This window comes from Anas acuta, chromosome 5 (assembly GCF_963932015.1).
Source record: "Anas acuta chromosome 5, bAnaAcu1.1, whole genome shotgun sequence".
Taxonomy (NCBI): Eukaryota; Metazoa; Chordata; class Aves; order Anseriformes; family Anatidae; genus Anas; species Anas acuta.
Genome location: NC_088983.1, coordinates 17,858,821 through 17,881,362, shown reverse-complemented (window position 1 = coordinate 17,881,362; position 22,542 = coordinate 17,858,821). Strand labels below are relative to the sequence as shown.

Below are 22,542 nucleotides of genomic sequence, written 5' to 3'. Positions count from 1 at the left end.
ACAAACACATTTTTAAGAAAGCTCTTTCTTCTCAGAATAGATCTTCTGTTTCTACACGAGGAAGCTTGTTACTATGAGGAACATCTTTACTAGAAGAGAAGAAAAAAAAAGGAAAAAAAAAAAAGAGAGAGAAAAAAAAAAAAAAAAAGCATTGCCAAGGAAGTAAAATAAAATAGGCTGTTAGGATTTGGAAAATGCTTTAACTCTAAATTCTTATCTACTCGATAGCATTAATATCTTACTGAATTTTTACATTAAATCTAAGTCAAAGTTTTGGATATTTTGGTGTGTACCTTTTAAAATGGAGTCTCATGTGTGTTTCTTAACTTCCCATTAACCAATTGATTCTTGTGCATATGCTGAAGTACCAGAACAGCCATTAAAGTCAACAGGTCTCAGTCAGGAATAAGTGTATTACTGATTTGTCTCTGTATTTGCAGAAGACTTAAATAAAGATAGAAGAGTCAAGATCAAAGGCCAAATCCAACCTATATATTCATTATGCTAGAACAGTTTGTTTGCTATTTTCTGTAGCCAACAGGGCACAAAATGTGAAGCAGTCAGGGTTTGATTCCTCAGCCCAGGCAACTAGATAACTATTTACAGCTGATGAACTCTGGCACAAATCCTGGTAAAGACTGAATTTATACTCCAAACTTTTAAACAAAAGGCTTAACTTTTTGACCTCAATAAATAAATGTTGGTACATCTGAAAACTTCTCCAGTTTTTCCAACTGGACCAGTTAGTCTAATACAAAACATTAACTTGCAAGCCCTTCCTCATCTATATCAATGCCATTAATTATCCATTCTGTTACTATATCCATGAAAACTGAAAGCCAGCTCCCAACTCAAAGAGCTTTCATGGTCCATAAAATATGTTACTGTGTAAACAACTCACAAAACAGAAAATGATCCTTTTAACCGATAGGATAATTATCATCTTTGTCCTTCTTTTACTACTAATCTAACAGAGAAAATGCACTTCAAGATGCAAAGTGTAACATTTCCATACATTTCAAAATTTTGAATAAGAAAATAAGAGAAAAAACAAATCAAAATATGTTTTCATCTAAAGAATACTTAACAAATAACAGATTTTATCATGTTTCATCCAGAGAAAACAGCATTAATGGAAAAAAAATACATTTGTCTAATATGCCTTGATTATGCCTGATATTATTAGTTTTCTGGTCAGTTGTGATGAGGTCACTATATTTGGCTTCTGTGAAATGGAATAATGACACTATCTTGTATGCAAAGAGCTTTGTCATGTCCTGATGAGTACTGTACACTAATCAAGTATTTATGAAGTTTCCACTGCTTGAACTCTCCAGAACTACTCTTTATCTACCTTGTTTGATTAAAAAATGTTCTGTCTTCAACCAGTTCTTAAAGGCCTTTTGGCCAGTACAAGTGCAGCTATGACAAACATCACCTCGTGCTATAAATGCTATTTTTGCTATGCCCATCTCCATCCTGTTTCTTCAATTCCAGTTTTCCCCTTGGTTTTCTCAGTAGACTTCTCTGAAAAGTTTGGAGGAAATAATACTCACATGACAGAAGCACCTTCAAAGCCACCAAGAACTGACAAAAATAAACTAAAAATAACAACAACAAAAAAGCTTCTAAACTTTAAAAGTGGATTCTTTATAATTACAAATGCAGGATCATTTTCAAAATGAAACACAATTTTTAGATTGACAGTACATCTTTCTCTTTTCCTCAGCATCTGTTTGTAACATGGTGGTTGTAACAGTCAACTGTTTCCAAAATATTTTCTCTGGTGTTGGTCCTGAAAAAAGTGAATCAACTGAATACCTCTTTAATTCAGTTTCTGTTCCTTTCCAACAGTTATTCCTAGACCCTTCATAGATGGGTACCTGAAACCTTGTTGTAGCAAAGCATTAAATAGTTTGTATGCAGATAATTTTTCTTCTTACTGTAATTTATCTGCAGCTGGAAACTAGTTGTAATGTCACTGTCAATGTAATGTAATTAAAAACTGTCAATATAACTGTAATGTACTGTCAGTGTAACTGCAAATAACTAATGCAATTACAAATATTCTTATTATTCATAGAACACTTCTTGAATGCAGCTAAGCTTTAGAGTATTGGTTACATTTTATAGGATGTATTTTATAGGCAACTGTTCTATGGTCTGGGCCAAAATGAATATCAAAAAATACGTCATTTCATCAAAATGAAATTTCTTCATTCAGTTCTATGACTATCCCTTTGCTTTACTACTCCCATCAGATGACAATTAAATTATTTCACCTCCGTAATAGGAACTGATATTATGTATCCTAATACTTATCTGCTTCCTAAATTGAAGTGTCCCCAACTTTGCAGTCTCCTCTCATTTTATTCTAAAATGCCTTCAATAACCTTGGAAGCTTGCCTCCAGTCAATATTTATAAAATACTTTGGAACAGTAATCTCTTTTGAGAACAGACACACCTATCTTTTAATTCAACATCAACACGGAACCGTTAAGGTTGGAAGGGACCTCTTGAAATAATCTAGTCCAACATCCTTGCTCAAGCAGGGTCAGCTGGAGAAGGTTGTCCAGGATCATCTCGACTTGGGGTTTGAATGGAGACTTCACAAACTCTCTGTGAAACCTGTCTTAGTGTTTGACAACAACTGCAGTAAAAGTTTTTTCTTGACTTTTTACCAACTTCACAGAAGGCAAGTTGCATATGAAAATAATTTTCCCATATAAATAGAGCACAAAAGCAAAAATGGAGACATACATGCTAAGATTCATCTCAACATCTTGAGGCAGAATGCAATCATTTTCTGATGAAAAATATTTTGGAGCATACTGGATCTATTTTTCCTGTTTTCTTGCATTCTCATCCAGTCATTCTAAAAGTCTGAGCTGTCTCCTCTGGGAGACTTACTGTTGCTATGTCTATACACAGAGTTCATTGTTTCAAGTACTCTGCAAGTCAGATTAATTAAAGTATTCACCTTGTTTATTTCACTGCTGCTGAATCAAGGCAGACCTATATCTTGTAAGAATAGGAGAACTTTACACTTCTACTTTAAAAGCACATTCCACACCAAGTAATTGATTTTCCTCATGGGGACCAATTACAAAATATGAAGGAAAATGACACTGATATTGCACCTTCAAAACCACCAGCAGAAATAGTAACAGAAGAAAGATACTTATCAGTTATTTTTGGCTCTTTCCAGAAGTCAATAATGATATATGTATTAATCATGTTTGTGTTAGGGCACTGATACACATTGAAGAGCTTCAGTAGGCTTCAAATGTTCATTTAAACCTGTTTCCTTTCTGTATAAACTAGCTGTGAATTGCGACCAGAAAGCCTTGGACCTTCTTCAGCTTGTTCTTCCATTCTTTACTCTTTTGCTTCCAAGGTAGAAAAGAAACAATTTTTATGTATGTGGAATTCATTGTATGGGGAATTGGAGCATTGTAATGATGTTACAAAATCCTGCTGGGAGTCTGGAATACAGCATCTCAAGATTCTTGAGATTCCAAATTCTTCCATACTTCTGGCTGCAAATTTCCAAAGACCTCTATCAGAGTCCTTCCTAATTTTAGATTTCAGCCCCTTGTTACAACTTAACTTTCATTCAAGTCATTATTCAAATTTGTCACAATAAATTTAGAAAACTACAGCCGAGCAACAGACTATAACTTAATTTAAATTTTTAATAACTCCTACTGATTATGTACATTACGAGAATAAAATTCAAGTAACAACAGGCATGTATTACAATAGGAAATTTATTGCATGTATTTTGCAGTCCTCCATGATGGCCTAACCACTACAAATAGTCAAACTTTGTAAAAGCACTAGGGATTATGATGTTAAGGTGCTCAATGTGGCTGGTGAGAAATGCCATTTTGTAATAAAGAAACTGAGGCACAACCAGCATGGCAATTTTCAGAAGAGTATGCGATAACCTCTGGCATGTATGCAAACCACAGATCCTCTTACCACTCCTCTTACAAGCCAATCATTATAAACATATTCATTGATCTCTGCATGTTAGGACACCCTTAGCATAGCTTTCTAAATCACAAGTCCAGAGGAGAAAAAAAAAAAAGCCTAAGATGTATCTTGATAGATTTTTATTTAAAAAATCTTCATAAATTCAGAATCATATATGAAGACATAAGTCCAAAACAGGGAATTTTATCTAAGCACTGGAAAATGAATCCTTAAAACCAACAGCAAGAACACACTTTTGAGAACTGAGTCAGAGGTAGAAGCTATGGGCAAGCTGGATTCTTCCTGAAAGAGAGTGGTACTACTTCAAATGTTCCTTTCTAATTGAAATTATTAAAAACCCATGTTTATTCTATGTTGCAATGTACACTTTAAAATATGTATTATTTTGATGTCTTTTTTTTTTTTTAACATTTATATTTACAGTCAATTCACATTTTGAAAATCATATTTCCTTAGGGTAATCTATATTATATTAAGGCATTATTACAGAGAAAGATGCTGCCTATCTTCTCCAGCTAACGTTGCAGGGAAAAAAAAAGTCTCCAGGGAATAAAAGAATTTCAATATTTATCCTAACATTCTTTAAATCTGTTTTTCCTCCATCTTTGCTTTTCTCATCTTTTTTGTATTCCTGATTATTATACTGTACCGTGCCACGCATATGCCTCTTTCCTTTAATTACTTTTCCTACTTACTTGTTCATCCACGTTTTTACTGCTTGTCGCTAAGCAACATGCATAACATTAGGACATACATTCATTTATCTTCGAACATGTTCTACTTCCTATTTGTGTCATTCTTTTCCAATACTTTATCCCATTCAATTTTGCCACTGATTTCCACATTCTTTCATGTCTTGTTCACAGTAACTGGCCTAAAAATACCTATTCAATTTTTAATATAAGTCCTAAGAAACCTATATAGTTTTTAATACTCAATTTTGATGTTCCTCTTTCATTTTTATCACTATCCAATTACCAAAAATAAATAAATAAATAAAAACAGTTGATACAGAAAACATTCCATAGTAAAAAGAAAGGTATCTGTTAAGTTGCACAGAGGTATGAAGTCAAGGATAGAAGAGTGAAAGGCTACCAAGAACAGATCCCCTGGAAGGGCAAAAGACCACATGAGTTAGCATCTAAGATTCACCTGCTCTCATTATATGGCAGGGTCTTGGAGGTAGAGAAAATTGTAAACTAGATGCAGCTATGAAATGGAGCTAATGTGGGATTTAAAAAGCAGAATGTCTTGGATAAACCAATTACTTTGGCAATTAGGAAACAGAAAGCTTTGGTCGTGTATCTGTTTCTTGAAATCTGTACAGAATAGGAAGCAGGTTAAATTTAGTAAACTCTTTCCAGAAGATTTTTAAGACTATATTGACATCACAGGTGTCTACTTGTAAGAATTCTTCTTTACTTTAACAAAAATCAAAAAGTTTGGTTATAAACTATTACAGCATATGAAAGAAATTCAACCACCTGCCATTCTTTCTAGTCATGGAATATTTCAAAAAACCAGATGGGTTACAGTAGGGTAAAAAGTAGTTAATAAAATCCTAAATTAGTCTTGCAAAATAACAGAAGCTGCCAGCATCAATCCAATTTTCTCCTTTCGAAAAAAAAAAAAAAAAAGAAGAAAAAAAAAAGAGCAGATACAAGATATTTAATGTGTACAGAAATAATGAAATCTATCTGTCCTCCTATAGATTTCCTACATCTCCCTATCACAATAACCTGATTCCCCAGTGACTTCTCCCTTTACAAGACTTCCAAATCTTTTCATGTTTCTCACCCTTTTTCTTGCATTGTCTCCCATGTGTTCAGCTGAGTAAGAGGCAGGATATGCCACAGCTGATTGAAGCTATATTTATGTTTAAAAACTACCTGTATGTAGGCAGGCAGGAACCAGAATGGTATATGGTAGTATTGGAAAAAAGTCACAATACGGAATGGGGAGTCAAGGTGTTTGCCTACTCCAGAGTAGACAGCATTTTGTAAGTTTCTTCAGCTAACCTTGTCTTTAAATGTTTCTTGTACATGTCAGTGTATGTATGATCCATTTAAAAGGCCTCTTATTAAGTTTGCATTAAACTGTGCAATCGAGTGCCCTCTTAAGCCAAAACTATTTGAGCACAGACAAAACTTTATCTAGTTTTCCCATTTACTCCAAAAATCTTGCTCCATTCTTAGTCTTTCACAGAACTAAGAGACATTAAGAGGGGTGAGTAGGAAGGGAGGAGAAATCAATAGATCCATCAACATAATTTCTACTAGCATTTTCTTTACTACATGGTATCATTCATACACCAGCATGATTTAGTCCATGTCAATGCTATACTGACTGCCCTACTTTCTTCAAGTTCTCAATAAATCTATATAGTCAATAAACTTGGCTTAAAATAAAATATTCCATTTTCCCCATCTTACATATTAGACTTCTGGCACTTATTAAAAAAAAAAAAAAAAAAAAAAAAAAGCACAGATTTAAATGTTTTTGTTGTTTTTAATGTATTTCTTTGCAGCCTGTTTAAATGTGTACTTTTCTCCACTGCTGTTCCTGCAAAGTAGGCCCTGCATAAACTAGCAGTTCTCCTAGACCATCAGGGACCACAGGGAGCACCAGCCTTGCAAACAAGCCAACCAAATCAGAGAAGCCATATCTCATAAAACAGACTAAAAGACAAAAATGTCCAAATTTTACAATTGGTTAGCATGGAGAACAGTTACCTGTGGTGGTTCCGCTCGAGTGGGCAGCCGAGCTCTACCACAGCTGCTCTCTCACTCCCCCTCCTCAAAGAGGAATGGGGAGAAAATACGATGAAAAGGGCTCAAAGGTTGAGATAAGGACAAGAAGATCACGCAGTAATTATTGTAACGGGCAAAACAGACTCGGCATAGGAGACAGTAAGATTTATTGCTTATTACTAACAAGCTAGAGAAGTGAGAAACAAAGGAAAGAAACCAAAAGCACCTCCCCCCCCCCCCCCCCCATCCACCCTCTTCCACCTCCTCCCCCCGAGCGGCACAGGGGAACGGGGGAATGGGGGTTACGGTCAGTCTACAGCACTTCTTCTCTGCTGCTCCTTCTCGGTCACTCTCGTCCCCTGTGCTGTGGGGTCCCACCCACAGGATGCAGTCCTTGATGAACTGATCTGGTGTGGGCTTCCCACAGGCAGCAGCTCTTCCAGAACTGCTCCAGATATGGGTCTGTACCACAGGGTCCATCCCTCAGGAGAAAACTGCTCCAACCTGGCTCCCCTACAGGCAGCAGCTCCTGCCAGGTCACCTGCTCCTGCGTGGTCTCCTCTCCACGGGCTACAGGTCTGGCCCGGAATCTGCTCCGGCAGGGGTCTTCCACAGGCAGCAGCCTCCATTGGTGCAGGGCCACCTGCTCTACCGTGGTCTCCTCCACGGGCTGCAGAGTGGAGCCCTGCTCCACCGTGGTACTCCATGGGCTGCAGGGGGACATCCTGCTTCACCATGGTCCTCACCACAGACCACAGGGGTCTTCTGCTCCGGCTCCTGGAGCACCTCTCCCCCTCCTTCTTCACTGACCTTGGTGCCCACAAGGCTGTTCCTCACTCCTCTCACTCTCCCAGCTGCTGTGTGGTGCAGCGTTTTTTTCCCTGTCTTAAATATGCTCTCACAGAGGTGCAAAATAACATCACTTATTGGCTCTACTCTGATCAGCAGTGAGGCCCTTACCAAACATGGGACAACTTCTAGATCCTTCTCACAGAAATCACCCCATGGCCCCCTGCTACCAAAGCCTTGTCACGTAAATACACTACATTACCATGTAAGAACAGTGCTTTTCAAATCCATTGAGTTCTAACTACTAACACTGCCTAAGGGAATTACCTATAGTATTAGTCACTTGAATTCAGAAGCTACAGACACTAAAAGTCATACCTTCCTCTGTTATCTTTATGTGTATATGTGAGGTATGACCACTGTTTACCTTCTGCCAAATGAAGGAACAACAGCAACTGCAAAAGGAAATTCACTACCAGAACAGGCCAACTATGAAAAGCTTCCAGTCCTGAACAGTCAGGATTTAAAGTGTGAAAAACAGGAATGAGTCTGTACAAGAGAACTGCTGTGCTGTACACACATAGGAAAATAAGTATAACACACCCCAAAATCTATCTTCAGAAAAAAAGAACAACATTTAAGTGAGGGCAGGAGAACAAATTAGTTAATTATAGCCTTGTTATTTAAATGCATCAGCAACTCCTTACTGACCTTTTTTACTAGACAACTCCACATCAGACTCCATTTGAAGTGCTTATGAAACACAGTTTGCCAGCATGAAAAAGTTAGCCTGAAGAATTTATTAACCTTCCAACACAAGAAGCCAAGAGGAAAAGAGTAAATAGTTGAGAAAATTCTTTCAAATAAAACTTGAAATGCCCTTTGATTTACACTTTTTTTTTTTCAAAGTTGTTAGTTTTTCAATATAGAATTAGTATAAGGAACAAATTATTAGGTTCTTCTACTGGAATAACAGTCACACTGAAGAATTCCAGTCATGAAATATTATGTATGTTTATGCATAAATAGATGACCATGCTCCATGTATATTTGCTAACTTAGGGAAAGAATTCACATTACATTTGGCATTGTACTGCATATACCATATTTGTGTTACTCGTGGGAAAAAAGCAGTCGATAAAGACCTACAGAAAGAAGAGAATGTTCTGCCAAGTTTGCTATTTAGAAGTGTGAGACAAACAGCGGAGTATTTATTAGATGAATCAGGAGACACTGTGAGTTACAGTAGACAAGATGAATCAAAACTATCAAGCAAGAAAACACACGTTGTTCATTCCCCCATTTCCTACAATTCTTTGATTTCAAAAGTGATTAACAATACTAGAAGTTTATAAACACGGGACAAAGAAAGACGTATAAAACACAGTAGGCATGGCACTGGTTAACTAGGAATATCCTAAAAAATAAAATAAATCCCTAACACAAGGTGGTTATAAGAGGATCATTATTTTTCTTGCTAGCTGTACTTACCAGCTAAATTACAGAGATCACCGATGCATTTCTCAACAGCAAAACTGCGTTCTACCTGTGGAATTTGGCTTACTTTCAGCAAAGCTCAAAACTCTCCCAGAAAATAAGACTTCAAATCAAGGAGGACTTGAAATAATTTCTTCATCTGTTTCTGAAGGCTATTTTACAATAGGGAGTGATGCATTACCTTGAGAGGAAGATCTGAATTTGTTCCCCTATGCTTTTTGTGGTGCAAGAAATATGACCTTTGTCAGGAATGTACTTCCCTACTTGCAAAGTGAGCACATATTCTGATGCCTCTACTTACATAATTCTGACAAAGGGCTTTCAATAGGCATTCAATCAAGTAATTGATTGAAACATCATAACGCTGCAAAATTTTGGTTTTGCTGAAATTGATTTGCAGTTTCCAAATCAATTCTTTCATACTTCCTATGAGATGCAAATATTTAATCAAACTTTGTAAACACAGCACTTTAACTGGAATAAGAGAAAGAAAAAAAAAACACACTACCCTAACTAGATAGGAAGAATTGGTGAATTCCAGATTGTTGGAAGAAATTTGGAATTGAGGAGGGAAAAGAGGAAAGGAATCTCTTCTTCTGAGCTGCCCAACAGCCTTAGGATGTTAGGAATGTGTTGCAAAGCTCTAAAGCCTACCGGCACTTTATTATTAACTTGGCAGAAAAGTCCCACAAGAGAAAAAACAAAAACAAACAAACAAACAAAAAAACATTTTCTAAATTGTCAAAATAATTTTTGAGAAGTTCAGTTATTGTTAAACACATGTGAGAATAGGGAGCAGATTGAATACATCTGTAGTACAGATATACATATATACACAGAATATAAATAGCATTTTCCATATCAAGAAGAAGAGACTGTGTCATGCCAAGTACACCTAACAGAGGACATAGAGTATTGGTGGTACATCATATGACAAAAGATCCTTCTGCTCATTTTTTCTTGTTTATAACTGGATCCAACTATAAATGATAATGAAAAGATACCACATCAGGTTACTCAGATGACATGTCACCTGATGATAGAATTGGAAACTGTAAACGTCAACAGCCTTGGCTTGGCTGTGAAAACAAATAAATTAATATAATTCAGTTAGAAGAATCTGTGTACAATGCAGAGAATGAAATTACAGCTGTTGCACAATTCTAAGACACAAAACCTGGATAGTAACAGTTCAAAGTTGAAATGGATCTGTGAGTTTCATGTGGGAAATTGTAACTGTTTGTATTAGTGAAAAGTTCCAAAAGAAGCATGAGAAAATTCTTAGAAAAAAGGTTGCTATTCTACAGAAACATGGGAATAAAAATAGCCTATCTGACAAATGAGCAGTCTCCTGCTCCAGCTCACTGCCTCTCACAGTGGTCATCATCACATTTAAAAAAAATATTATGGAGTACTTTACCCAATAAAAACAGGCGTGGTTTTTTGTTGTTGCTGTTGTTGCTTTTCCTATACCTGGTTAATAACCAACATAGACAAAGAAAGAAAAATAGGGAAAAAAAAAAAAAAAAGTGAATTCTTAGGGGTGAGGTGAGATGAAAGACTTAGAAATGAAAGGATTGAGATTCTACAAACCCCTTACCAACGGTGTAAGAAAATGCCATGGAAGGTTATTTTTGCAAAGGAAAATATGATTTAGTGTGACTGTTACCTTTCGTATCACTGCTACAGAACAGAAACACAGCATGAAGAATTCTGAATCCACATTTTCTGATCAGGTCTGAGAGAAGGAAGTCTAGAGTGGGGCAGTGAAGGCCTTTTTGTAGAAAGCACTTTTCAAACAAAATAGTAACACAAGAGGGTACGTTTCTTCAGGTTATGTGTCAGGTAAGTACTGTGAGTGCTCAAGAATGATACTAACAAAGGTTCATAACTGACTAGCATTTTATTGGGAATATCTAAAATTGTTCACAATGAGAGGAAACTGAATCCTCTTGACTCCAATGAATCAGTGGATTGAATAGAGCTTTCTCTGTACCAACTTGCTGGTAATGACACAGAAGTTCTGTGTGAAAGCCACATATGCTCTTTCTTATGTTTAGATGCACTGTATTTGTAAGAGAAAAAGCTAGGAAAGGCACACAGACCCCAGACACAGAGAAAGAGATCGTTGAAAGAACTGATAAGGAAGTTAACAAAATTTGTTATTCAAATTACCAATAAATACATCAACACTCAGAATTTTTACCAGCAGCACACCAGTAAAGCACCCTCAATCATTCTTTTAGCTATTTTGTTCGATCACCAGATAGTCACAATAGACAATCTTTGTTGGGAGAAAAAAACACCATTTATTGTTTTCTTTTTGGCATAGGACACATCTTCCCTATCAGAGCTTCAGGCCTGATGCAGACGACTGAGCTCCATGACAATAGTAATCCAACTCCATCTACTGCAGGACAATCTTTTGTTTTGGCACACTAACTTATTTTTCAGTATTCCAGGTTCTGTTCTATGACAAGTGGATACATTTCTGAGCCTTAAGATCATTTTCCAAATCATTAAGAATAGTCAGGTCCATATGTCTGTCTAACTCTATATATGCCACAGTTCTTAAGACTGAAGGTTTTGGATGTTCAAAATGTTCTCATTACCCAGAGAAACAGAGGTCATTTCTCAAAGATGAAGAGAAGAACTCAGGTTCTGGAATTCGTTGTTTCATGTATGTATTACTCAGCAGTAACTCATAAAGTCTCTGGGAAAGAAAGAGTACTTTTATACTAAGTACTTACATACTGCCTGGTATAATGTGACCCTAGACCTTAACCAACTCCCTCAAGTGATACTGTGACTTCTGAGGTTCTCGTGTTGTAGCAGAAATCTTAGAAGCACTGAATCATCTGATCCAACATTATTGTTGAAAGTAGGGCCTTAGATATTCAGGGCCCTGTGAAGCTGAGCATTCAGTATTTCCAGGCAGGGAAATTCCACCACTTCTCTGTAATTTAATCCAGTGTTAATTCTTCATAGCAATGAAGATTTTTTTCCCCTATATTCAGACCGAATTTCCCCTGAAGCAACTTGTACACATTACCTCATGTCATGGTACATCCTCGTTCCATACAGGGGTCTCTTTAATGATTGTATGACTTTTGGTACTGAAGAATCCTCTTCTCTAACATCATCGGCGTACCAAGACACAAGACACAGCACGTGTTCAGGGGTATCTGTAATCTTATTTTTTCAAGGATTCCATGATTAAAAGGTGCTCTTTTTATCAAACTTTAAGAGAATTTGCACAATATACAAAATATTTGGAGGAAAAAAATCAGTGGCTGAATTTTAAACATAGAGAAATCACCTTAAACTATTTAATAGGGATTTGCAAAAGCATTATGCTTTTTAAGCTTCTGAGGGAAATACTACAAGAGAATACAATAGATATCAATCTCATTAAGCAAATAATTCTGTGAATAGTTTAACTTTTGATGCATGATTTCCTGTAGATTTGCATCTTATGACTGACTGGCTTTAGAGCCTATGATGAAACCTTTGTCTGAGGCTTCTCTGCAGTTAGGCCTTTACTGGGTCTTACTTCCACGTAGACTCTCCAGTTAAGATTCAGTATCTCATGTAAATGGCCCTTTCCTCTGCTGGGGGCACTCACATTATCTCTTTCTCTTTCTTTGTTCCCTTATTTTTATGAATTTTGTGGAAATCCAATTATTTATTTGATCTTGGCTCTTTGTGATATTTTGCTGAAACCAACCTGTAGGTTCCAAAAATATCAGTGAGAGGAGCCCATTGTCATGCTAGCTTTATAAGAAGCCAGTTAAAAACTCACAGAACTTCTTTTAAAGCTGAAAACTTGAAGACTTTTATAAACCTAGTCAAATACAGAAATATAGGGATTGCTGGGAGTCATTTAAATGCTATTATTAATAATTAATATTATTAATTACTATTAATTATAATTAATATAATTAAATGGTATTATAATTATTAATATTTTACTCTCCATTTAAACAAAATACCAAAGATGAAGTAAAGGGTCACTGTGCAGCTACCTCAGAAACACCACATGATGCCAATTAACATGTGACTAGTTATTAAATCAAGTTTTAACTTAGTCTGTCATACTAAAAACAAGTGCTGTCACCAAGTATTTTTTAAAGTTGCTATTAACTTAAGCTTTTTTAGAATTCAATATTACAATATCCTCTTTTTAATTCTGATGCTGATTAGTTTTCTTATAATGCAGCAGAGATTGTAAGAAAAAAAAAAAAGAACAAAAAAAGAAAACTAAGATAACTGGCTGACAATTTGACACAAGGGCTGTTCTTTTATTATGCTGCAGACAGGCTCATATTTATTTTTTGTCATACTTTTTTTTTTTTTTTAATTATAAAGGGACCCTAGACTTTACAAAAACTTCTTTGTTGCAAAGTTGTTGGTATTAATATTACCTAAAATTGATTTAAAAAAAAAATCTGGTTTTCAGTCTGACATCATACATCAAAGATCACACTCGAAATACAAGGTGCCATTTATTTTGGTAAAAATCTTTTATTCTCAACTCTGAAGAAAAAAAAATAAAATCTACTTTCATTAAAAAGTATGCTCTGAAAGAGCTTAAGGAACATTTTTGCCTATAGTGTAGATGTGTAGCTCGAGTTTAAAATGAACAAGAATAGTTGTAATCTAATAGTTGTTTAGTAGTTTACTTGAAATGAGTTTGTTGGGGTCAGTCTTTTTGCCAGTTTCTACCATCCAATGCAATCAAGCAAACTGAACAAATAGAAGCTACTGCTAAAAGACCTGTTTCACAGTTGAAGGTGAGACAAAAAATGTGTGTGCTGCTGCTAACCCAGATGTTACTCCTTCAAAAAATATCAACCTTTGATGTTGTGGATTTGGTCTATTTTATAGCTGACACACTTTAATATTTTTAATTGTGTATCATAGTTTTATCCTATCTGAAAGAAAATGTCTTAAAAGAGAGCCCTGAGGATATTACCAGCTAAGCACTTAGTGTGGCATTAGAACATCTTAGTAAGTTGTGGTACCATGGATGTAATATCATAACTGACCACGTGCATATTCCTACTCCACAGCAATGCATACAGTGACTTGTTTAAATTTGCTAGTGTAATTGCAAATATTTGTTTGGGCATATCCTCAAAAATAGAAAAAGCATAATTTTTTAATTTAAATACTATTTTTATTTCACAGATTTTTCTTTAAAATGTTTTAAAATTTATTTTATGCAGTATTTTTTTTTCAAATGAGAAAAAAGTGTGCTGATTTATTCAGAATGAATGAGTGTAAACACACAGCACTTTGTATGCTGCACAAAGCACTCACATGCTCAGTCTCAAACCTGCAAAAATTCATATGTGTGATTATTTCAATTATTTTAGAAGTCCTTGTCTCTTCAGTTATACAGGAAATTCAGTATACAGGAAATTTTACACAAAATTTTCAATGAATTTTCTGAAGGATTAGGAGAATAAATAAACTTGAGTCATGACAGATAAAAATTTTATTCCAAATCTTTGTTAGGATGCCCTGGTGTCATATATATTTGTAGGGAGAGCTCTATACTTTCAGTAGGTGTGATATTAGTGTATATTGGTACAAAAGGAACACTATGCCCAGTTCCTGCTAGATTTAGCTAGATGGAATTTTAATAGACAAATGTTAGGATTAATAAAAAATTTGAATTTACAGCAGTATACTGGGTCTGGCTAGGATGGAATTCATTTATATCATAGCAGCCTCTATGGTGCTGTGTTCTGGATTTATGACTAAAACAGTGTTGGCAATATACCAGTATTTTGGCTACTGCTGAGCAGTGCTTGCCCAGCATCCAGGCTTTCCTTTTCCCACTCTCCCCACCTTGTGAGTAGTCCAGAGGTGGCCAAGAAACTGGAAGAGGACACAGCTGACCCAAAATGACTAAAGGGATATTCTGTACATATGACACACTCGGCAATAAAACTTTTGGGAAAGAAGGAGGAAGGAGGAATATTTGTGATCGTGGTGTTTATCTACCCAAGTAACCATTATGTGTGCTGAGGCCCAGCTTTTCAGAGGTGGCTAACTCACCGACAGGCAGGAAGTAGTGAATGAATACCTTATTCTGCTCTGCTTGCATGTACAACTTGGCTTCATTTGTTAGTGTCTTTATCTAACCCATCTCACTTTTCCTCCTCTGAGTCTCTCCCCCATCCCACTGTGAGAGGAGTGAGCAACTGACTGAGCAGGCGGGTGCTTAGTTGCTGGTCAGGATCAACCCACCACAAGCATCAAAGCTGTTAGGTAATTGGATTACAAAAACAGTAACACATTTATAGATAGGAAAACAAACCAAAATACAGTATTAGTAATTAGCAAAAAGATGTATCTATCAATAGGCATTGTTCGGGATTTTCTACAAAATATTTTCGACCATACATGTTTTCTTGAAAAGTATCAACCCACCAAGGCAGAGCTTGGGACTCATACAGCCTATACTGTGTGTATCACGTCCCTGTGTAATCAATAATCAAACAGGTACTGCCTTGAAAAATGAGAACCCGTGTTAGGATACAGCTTCTCAGTGTAAAACACATTCAATTTCCTTGCAGTATGGAAGGCTAAGCATGCTCTAGTGTTTTAATTAGTCCATTCTCCATTGGTTTAACTGGCCAGCTTAGGCAAATCCCTTTAGACCATTAAAAAAAACACACATCATAAAAAACAACTATTAAAAAAATCTTGTTAACACTGCAACCAACTCATTTCATAATGATCTAACTGGATACAAAGATACAATAAGTGACAACATTGGAAAAACAGATTTCCACATCCCATTATTAAGGCGAAACTCTATGATGGAGTCATGCAGATCAAATATGGTCCATGAAAAATAGCTGAGAAAAATAATTAAATGAACTGCCTTGTATGAAGTAACTCTCCTAAGATAAACATTTCTTTTCGTTATTAGTTACTTACAAAGTGCTATTTTGATGCACACACAGTACTGCTGTGCAGTTACTATAAATAGTAGGCTTTACCCTCTACTCTTATGAGTGAGAGATGCAAGACAACATCTTCTGATTTATTTCACAGTCCATACCAGCAAGATCCTTGAGCTCCTAAATAAGTACTATAATCTCTAGACCTGCTCTGCCTGAGAAGAAACTCTTTTACTCTTTCCCCCTGAACATCCTTAGTACCTTTCTAGATTACTTATGAGGATCTCTCTTTTTTTTTTTTTCTTTTTCTTTTCCCCCTTCCTTTGGTTTTATATCTCACAAGAATGAAAGAGAGTGGATATTAATACAGCTGTTGCATTCTTCTCCACCTCACAAATGCCAGCTAAGGACAGGTAAGAGAATCTGTTGGCTTATTTTTACTTCATGTCTTCCTGGAATGAGACACTAGTTGTAGAAAAACAGTCTTAACTCCAGGCCCTGATAGGAGATAATAAGATGCTGAGCCAGGTTCTTTCCACTTTGATGTTCAATCTGGCTTACCATCTTGTCTTACCAGTTTTAGGGCAATAGTTAATTATTTGTGGGCATGGGAAAAGCTTTTAACTGCTGATTTGAAAAAAAATGTACATATACAGATATGCATGGGTAGACAAAAAAAATTTGATCTTTTCTATTAGAAATGGCTCTCAGGAGGTAAAGAAAAAGATGTGTGTAGGTGATGAAGTGTGATAATATGAAAGGCTGCAAGACAGTTGCTTAAGAAACAAGAACAACAAAGGAATAAACTACTGCAGGCATCACCAGAGCTGGAATGACATTGTACTGTGTACTATGTTTCCACGGCAACTAGCCATAGGAAGATGAATGTTTCATATTCACCGTGCTCTGCAGTACATGTCTATAAATCAAACTTGCATAAAAGAGCATAAGATTTCTTCCGTGGGGTGGCTCTGAAAACCGGGTTATTTTCTCATTATTAGATAATTACATGAAAGAAAAACGAGACAATTAGGTCATTTTTTCGTATGGAAAGTACCAATACACACAGAAGTACTAATATACCTCTGGCGTGCCATCCTATCAATCTAAGAGTACAGCAGCATAAAATGCAGATCACAAACGCCTTCGTTTCTTCCTTGAGATCTGCTTTATGCTTGCCAGCTTTAAAAGCTGTAGGAGACTTTTCTGTCCACTTTTGTATTTGAGGACATTTTTCATCATTTATAAGCTCACTCACATTCACGTGCGATTGGCTGTCAGCTTATTTCTGTTACCACTTCCATTATCACAGCCTGAGGATTTAGCACACAAATACTGACTTTCTCTAAACAAATGTTACAGCTAAGACAAACACTTTCTTAGCAGCCATAATTAATAATGTTGTGTAATTCTAATTCATATTCACATTACTTTTTCTTTCTTTTTTTTTTTAAAGAATTCGGATCCTGCTTTAAAAGACATGTTCACTTACACCCAGCAATTTATCACAAATTATTATTGCAAAGGACGTGTCACATTTCATATCCATGTTGCAAAATGCAGAACAACAGCACTATTATATTCTGTGCTACCCATTAAAAAGAGCCCCACCATGAAAGAACAGATCATCACATCATTTACCTCAGAAGGTACTTTTGCAACTCAACAAAGAACGTTGAGTTTTCACGGTACGATGGCATTTCAATCAGGTGCACACCAGGTGCATGATAAGCATTTGAGTGTTTTGTTCAATATAAATGCTGTATTGACACAGAAACAAGAAATATTATACTACTGTAAACCTAAAATGCAGGCAAAGTTAGGGCCAGTTAATAAAATAAACTGAAAATTCAACCACATTTTGTGAAACTTTAGCAACAACTAATTGAAGGATATTACTGACATTTCTAAGAAAACAATACATCAGGAGAAAGAATATCTACATTAAAACTGTTTTATCAGGAAGAGATGAAAATACATTTGGTCATATTCCCATGGAATTAAAAGTAAAAAATAAAAATGCCCACTTACTATAATCAGAAACAATGCCATTTTTTTTTCTTTTATAAAACAGAGCACTTAATACCACCCCATCCTGAAATGCTATTACCAATTCAATACATCTTTATACATTAATAAAAGAATATGCAGTGTTAAAGTAAAGCAGACATATTAAGTGTGTATTTCATAGCTCTGTATTCCAGCAAATATAGTAGAGTAACAGATCACAGACTCTGTACTGAGTGTGCAAGGCCTGAGGACTAAAACTTGTCAGACTTGGTCTGAGCTTGCTTGACCTGCCTGAAGCTTTTACTTGATTTATCTCTAACATCAGTTCTTTTAAGAATCAGGTGGCTATGCCTAATTTGTTCTTATGTTTATACAGTATAAACATAGTTTTATAGAGGCAGCAGTAACAAGAATTTATTCTATGTAAAATGAAATATTTATGAGTTTAAGATAATGATGTACAGTAGAGAAATACAGACCTGGCTTGATAGCAGAGACCTTCAGAAGTAAGACAGCATATAGAGCAGAAGAATATAGGCCTAGGATGTTAAGATGCAGGGCACAGGCTAACACTGGAGGACCAAGACTATAAACAACTCACCAACAGTCAGTTAAAGAAATGCAGACACAGGCTACAAAACCAGCTTTACAGATGAGAAAGAGAGCAAAGAATAACTATCTAAACCAGGTAATATGTGCCATATCTCATAAACTCGGATACAACATGGGTTTGCAGACCAATGCAAAAAGAGGAAGGTGTAAATGTGTGTCAGGAGATATATTAAAATGACCCTAAGTGCACGATAGAGTGAGAGAGGAGAAATCACTGAAATGAGTACCATATTTCCCATGAAGAAGTCAGAATAACGGCAATTCACCCTATGATGCCCACCTTGAACCTGTCACCACAGAACCAAAAGAGCAGTGTATACTGTGTTTAACTGTATTATAATTGAGATTTTTTTCTAATACAGTCTTCTTTTTCATTTTATTTTTCTGAAAATATTAGATTTCTACTAGTAATTATTCTTTGACTAGATTGCTAAGATTTCAATTTATTAACAATAAATTTTTGCTTTATGTATCGGGTGCATCTCCTTTTAGCCATAACATGATTTTGAGTGATACAGTTGCTGTACAGGTAAGATAGGAACAAGCACATTGACTCTTCTGACTAATACCTATGCCCAAAATATTTCCTCTGGCTTTCTTTTCATACGGTTTTAACCAAATTGTACAATTTAGGGCAAAAGTCTTAGTTCTGCTTCCCTACATAAAGTTCAAGACACACACCGAGAGTTACAAGAAACATCCAAAAGGGATGTATATTTTAAAAGACAATTTAGGACTCCCATTCCAAATTATTGTTCTGAAGAGTTCCATGCAGATTTGACCTGTGCAATCCTATGGAAATGTGTATTACACAACACTATTGCACAACTTCTTTCAGGGGTAGCCAAACAAACATGCAAATTTCTGTTTGAAAAAGAAATTTTTCTATGTTTCTTTTCCTGTTTCAAACCTCATCCATAAATATGCAATCACAAGTTGCACTTGCTGGACTGTGTTACTCACTGATTCATATGCTAACATTAGAACTGCTGTTGATTGTGACATGTCTTCTTCTCTAGTTGCATGGTATACTGCAACATTTGTGGTATACTTCTGTTCATTTAATAAATTCATCATGATTAGAATTGAAATTCAAAACTGGGAAATTTCATGGAAAACTGCACATAACCTACTTTAACGATGGTCCTCAGCAAGCTACCTGATGCCATGCCTTCAAAAGTGTAGCACATCTTTCAATACCTGAGTTACTACCAAACAAATCATTCATATCACAAGAAGAAAGTTTTACACTTTGCAATGCAATGTTTTCCAAAACACTTTTGAAAGAATGCTAACTTGCAACTGCTGTGGTAAGATTAATTTCTTTTATGATCCACAAATAACTCTCAAACTTTTATCCTTTCACTCCTTAGCCAAATCTTACAAAATACAGATGCACTAGTTTTAACCCTAAATTTTTCAAGAGACAGCTCCTGAATGCAGATTTCCTGATTACAGGAGGAAAATGTAAAAGTAAATAACTTTAGGTTTCTTAAGAAAGTATTCAGGCACCAATTTACTTTCTGTATTTAATGGTATCTATTATTGTATTGTATGTATCATATATGTTATTTTTATTTATTCTGTGTTATTTTTATATTAAAATATATTGTTTACATTTATAATATTCATTATTAAAGGCATTTACATAGTAATGTGCTGAAGTCTGTTCAGTTGCACAACAAAATCTAATCATTTCAACTTACTGAAACATGTATAATAAAAAGACTGCAAGTCAGGAAAAGGGATCTCTCTGTCTTACCTGAAGGCTTCAGGTATGATGCTTTCAGGTAATTTTGAAGAAACAGAATTGAAGGTTTTCTTGAAGTCTTCAAAAGTTAAAAACCCTCTACCTTTTAAATTAAGATTAGACATGAGAAAAATAATACAAATTAACTTAAAAAAAATAATAATACAATTATGTTTGCACAGGAGCTAAACAATTTACATTTCTGAAATGATTATACACTTTAAGTTATTGTATTTGCAAAAAATATTTTAGGATGGCTACATCATATTGATAAGCAGTCTCAGAAAGATTTTATACTCAGAAAGGATTTTAAAATTCCTTTGTGCCAGCGTGAACCCTGTTCAAAAGTACTACCTACAATATCCACAACTCTCTTATTAAAATTCTTTAATTTTAAAATTAGACATTTTGAATTGAAAATTCAGACTTGTGAAACTTTGAAAATATATACTCTCAAATATGCCAAATCATATTTGAAATCTATTATTTCATTGACATGCTAGTCACTATGAGCACTGTGTTTCAAAAAAAAAAAAAAAAACTTCCATAAAAATTTTCCCCTTCAGTTCAATCCTGCTGAAGCTCCTGAAACATATCAGTGATATCAACTGATCAGTCACGTAGGTTATAAATTCACTTCCAGATCCAAATGGAAAATAAAGTACCTCAAACCGTGCTATCGCAGATGGTGTGCAGCAGATAGCAAGACAAACAAAAGCACAGTGCTTGAAACAGTTAAGTCCTTTGAAATAACTCACTAAAAATAACACTTCAAAAGCTACTTTCAGTTCACAGCAAAAAGCTGCAGTGAATGCTCATATGATCATCCCAACATCTGATCTGCCATATGTTTCACTTTCACTTGTTTCAAGGGCCATAGTCCTATCTCAGGTCAGGAAGAAACCAGGAAAGGATCATCTCAATATCTATTTGCTCAGAGGCTTTTTTCCTTTTTTCAGTTTGGTGATGGGAAATCCTCTTTGCTGTCTAACAGGAACAAAAAAGAATCACCACATCTACTTCACAAAAAAGAACTAGAGGAAATTCATGTTGCTTTGGTTTCCCTTCCTTGATCTATTGGGAGAAGTGAAAAAGATCTACAGCCATCCCCAAGGACAGAAATGTCTAAAATATGTGGCATAAATATATGAGGGCAACACATGAGTAGGAGTAACAGAGAAATAACAAGAGGTAGTAACAGCAAGTAGGGAGGGTAAGTGGCTGGAGGTTTCTTTCAACAGCTGGAGGAGCTCAGTACAACATCAAAGCCAGAGCTACTAACTAGAACGTTGTAGCATACTGACCCTGAGTGTTTTTTTTAATAGTAATATCACCATCTTTGTTACTCTGATACTTTTTCCACTTCATGTGGCAACATCCATGACACCTCATCTTAATCTCCTTCTTTCCTTCAGATGTTTTGTTTTGCTTTATTATTTTAGAATTAACACTCAAAATGTTTCAAAGAAGAAACTTACTTTGCACATCAAAAGCTGTGAATATTTGCCATGTTTCACTGTTGTATAGTTGTGCAGCTTTCCTTGCGCTCATGAGATCTAAAAACTTCTCAAATAATATACCTAGAAAAATGGAAATAAATCTCCTTGAAAAATGTCAGTTTTATTTTTCTCCTTTAAAATATGTATTACTATTGTCTAATAATTAAAATTCATTTTAACAACAAAAATAAATACAATATAAAAATGGAAATAAAAGTCTTCAAAGTTGGCTCATGCAAACACTTCAATGACTTTTAAAATTTTTCATGTATTTTCTGTATTTGACTAGAATGCATCTGTTTACTTCTACTAAGTTCTTGTAATGTCATCTCATCTTTCCTTGAACTGGAAAGAAACATGGACTTTTCTCAGTCCAAACCACTTGCATGCCATGGATAAAGTTCCATAGATGCTGCATAAACTATGTATCTGGCATCATTCCCAGCACTGAGAACTCTGAAATAATCAGATATAGATTCCTATGAGAGTCACACTAAAATTGAGCGTAAACATGGATTGTTTATTCCTCCTGTGTACTATATCGAAGTCTTTACTTGTACATTTGTCTTGTCCTTTTAATGAATGAAAACTGAAAGAAATTTAAAAAGCAAAGCTACTTTGCAAGTACTGTTTGAATTGACCATTTGTTCTAAAATCAAACTAAAGCATAAAATACAGAAACAAAATGCTGCCCCCCAAACTTTAGGCCTTCTCATGA

At 35.4% G+C, this 22,542-nt stretch overlaps 1 protein-coding gene across 1 annotated transcript in view; it reads right to left on the bottom strand.

The window, feature by feature from the left end:
- Positions 1 to 22,542, bottom strand: part of EFCAB11 (EF-hand calcium binding domain 11) — a 58,309-nt gene that overhangs the window by 29,946 nt on the left and 5,821 nt on the right. Inside the window, exons 4-5 of the mRNA XM_068683850.1 lie at positions 21,804 to 21,905; positions 20,338 to 20,428 (exon numbers count right to left, since the gene is read on the bottom strand). Coding sequence (XP_068539951.1) covers positions 20,338 to 20,428; positions 21,804 to 21,905 — 193 coding nt within the window. The remainder of the gene's footprint in view (positions 1 to 20,337; positions 20,429 to 21,803; positions 21,906 to 22,542) is intronic.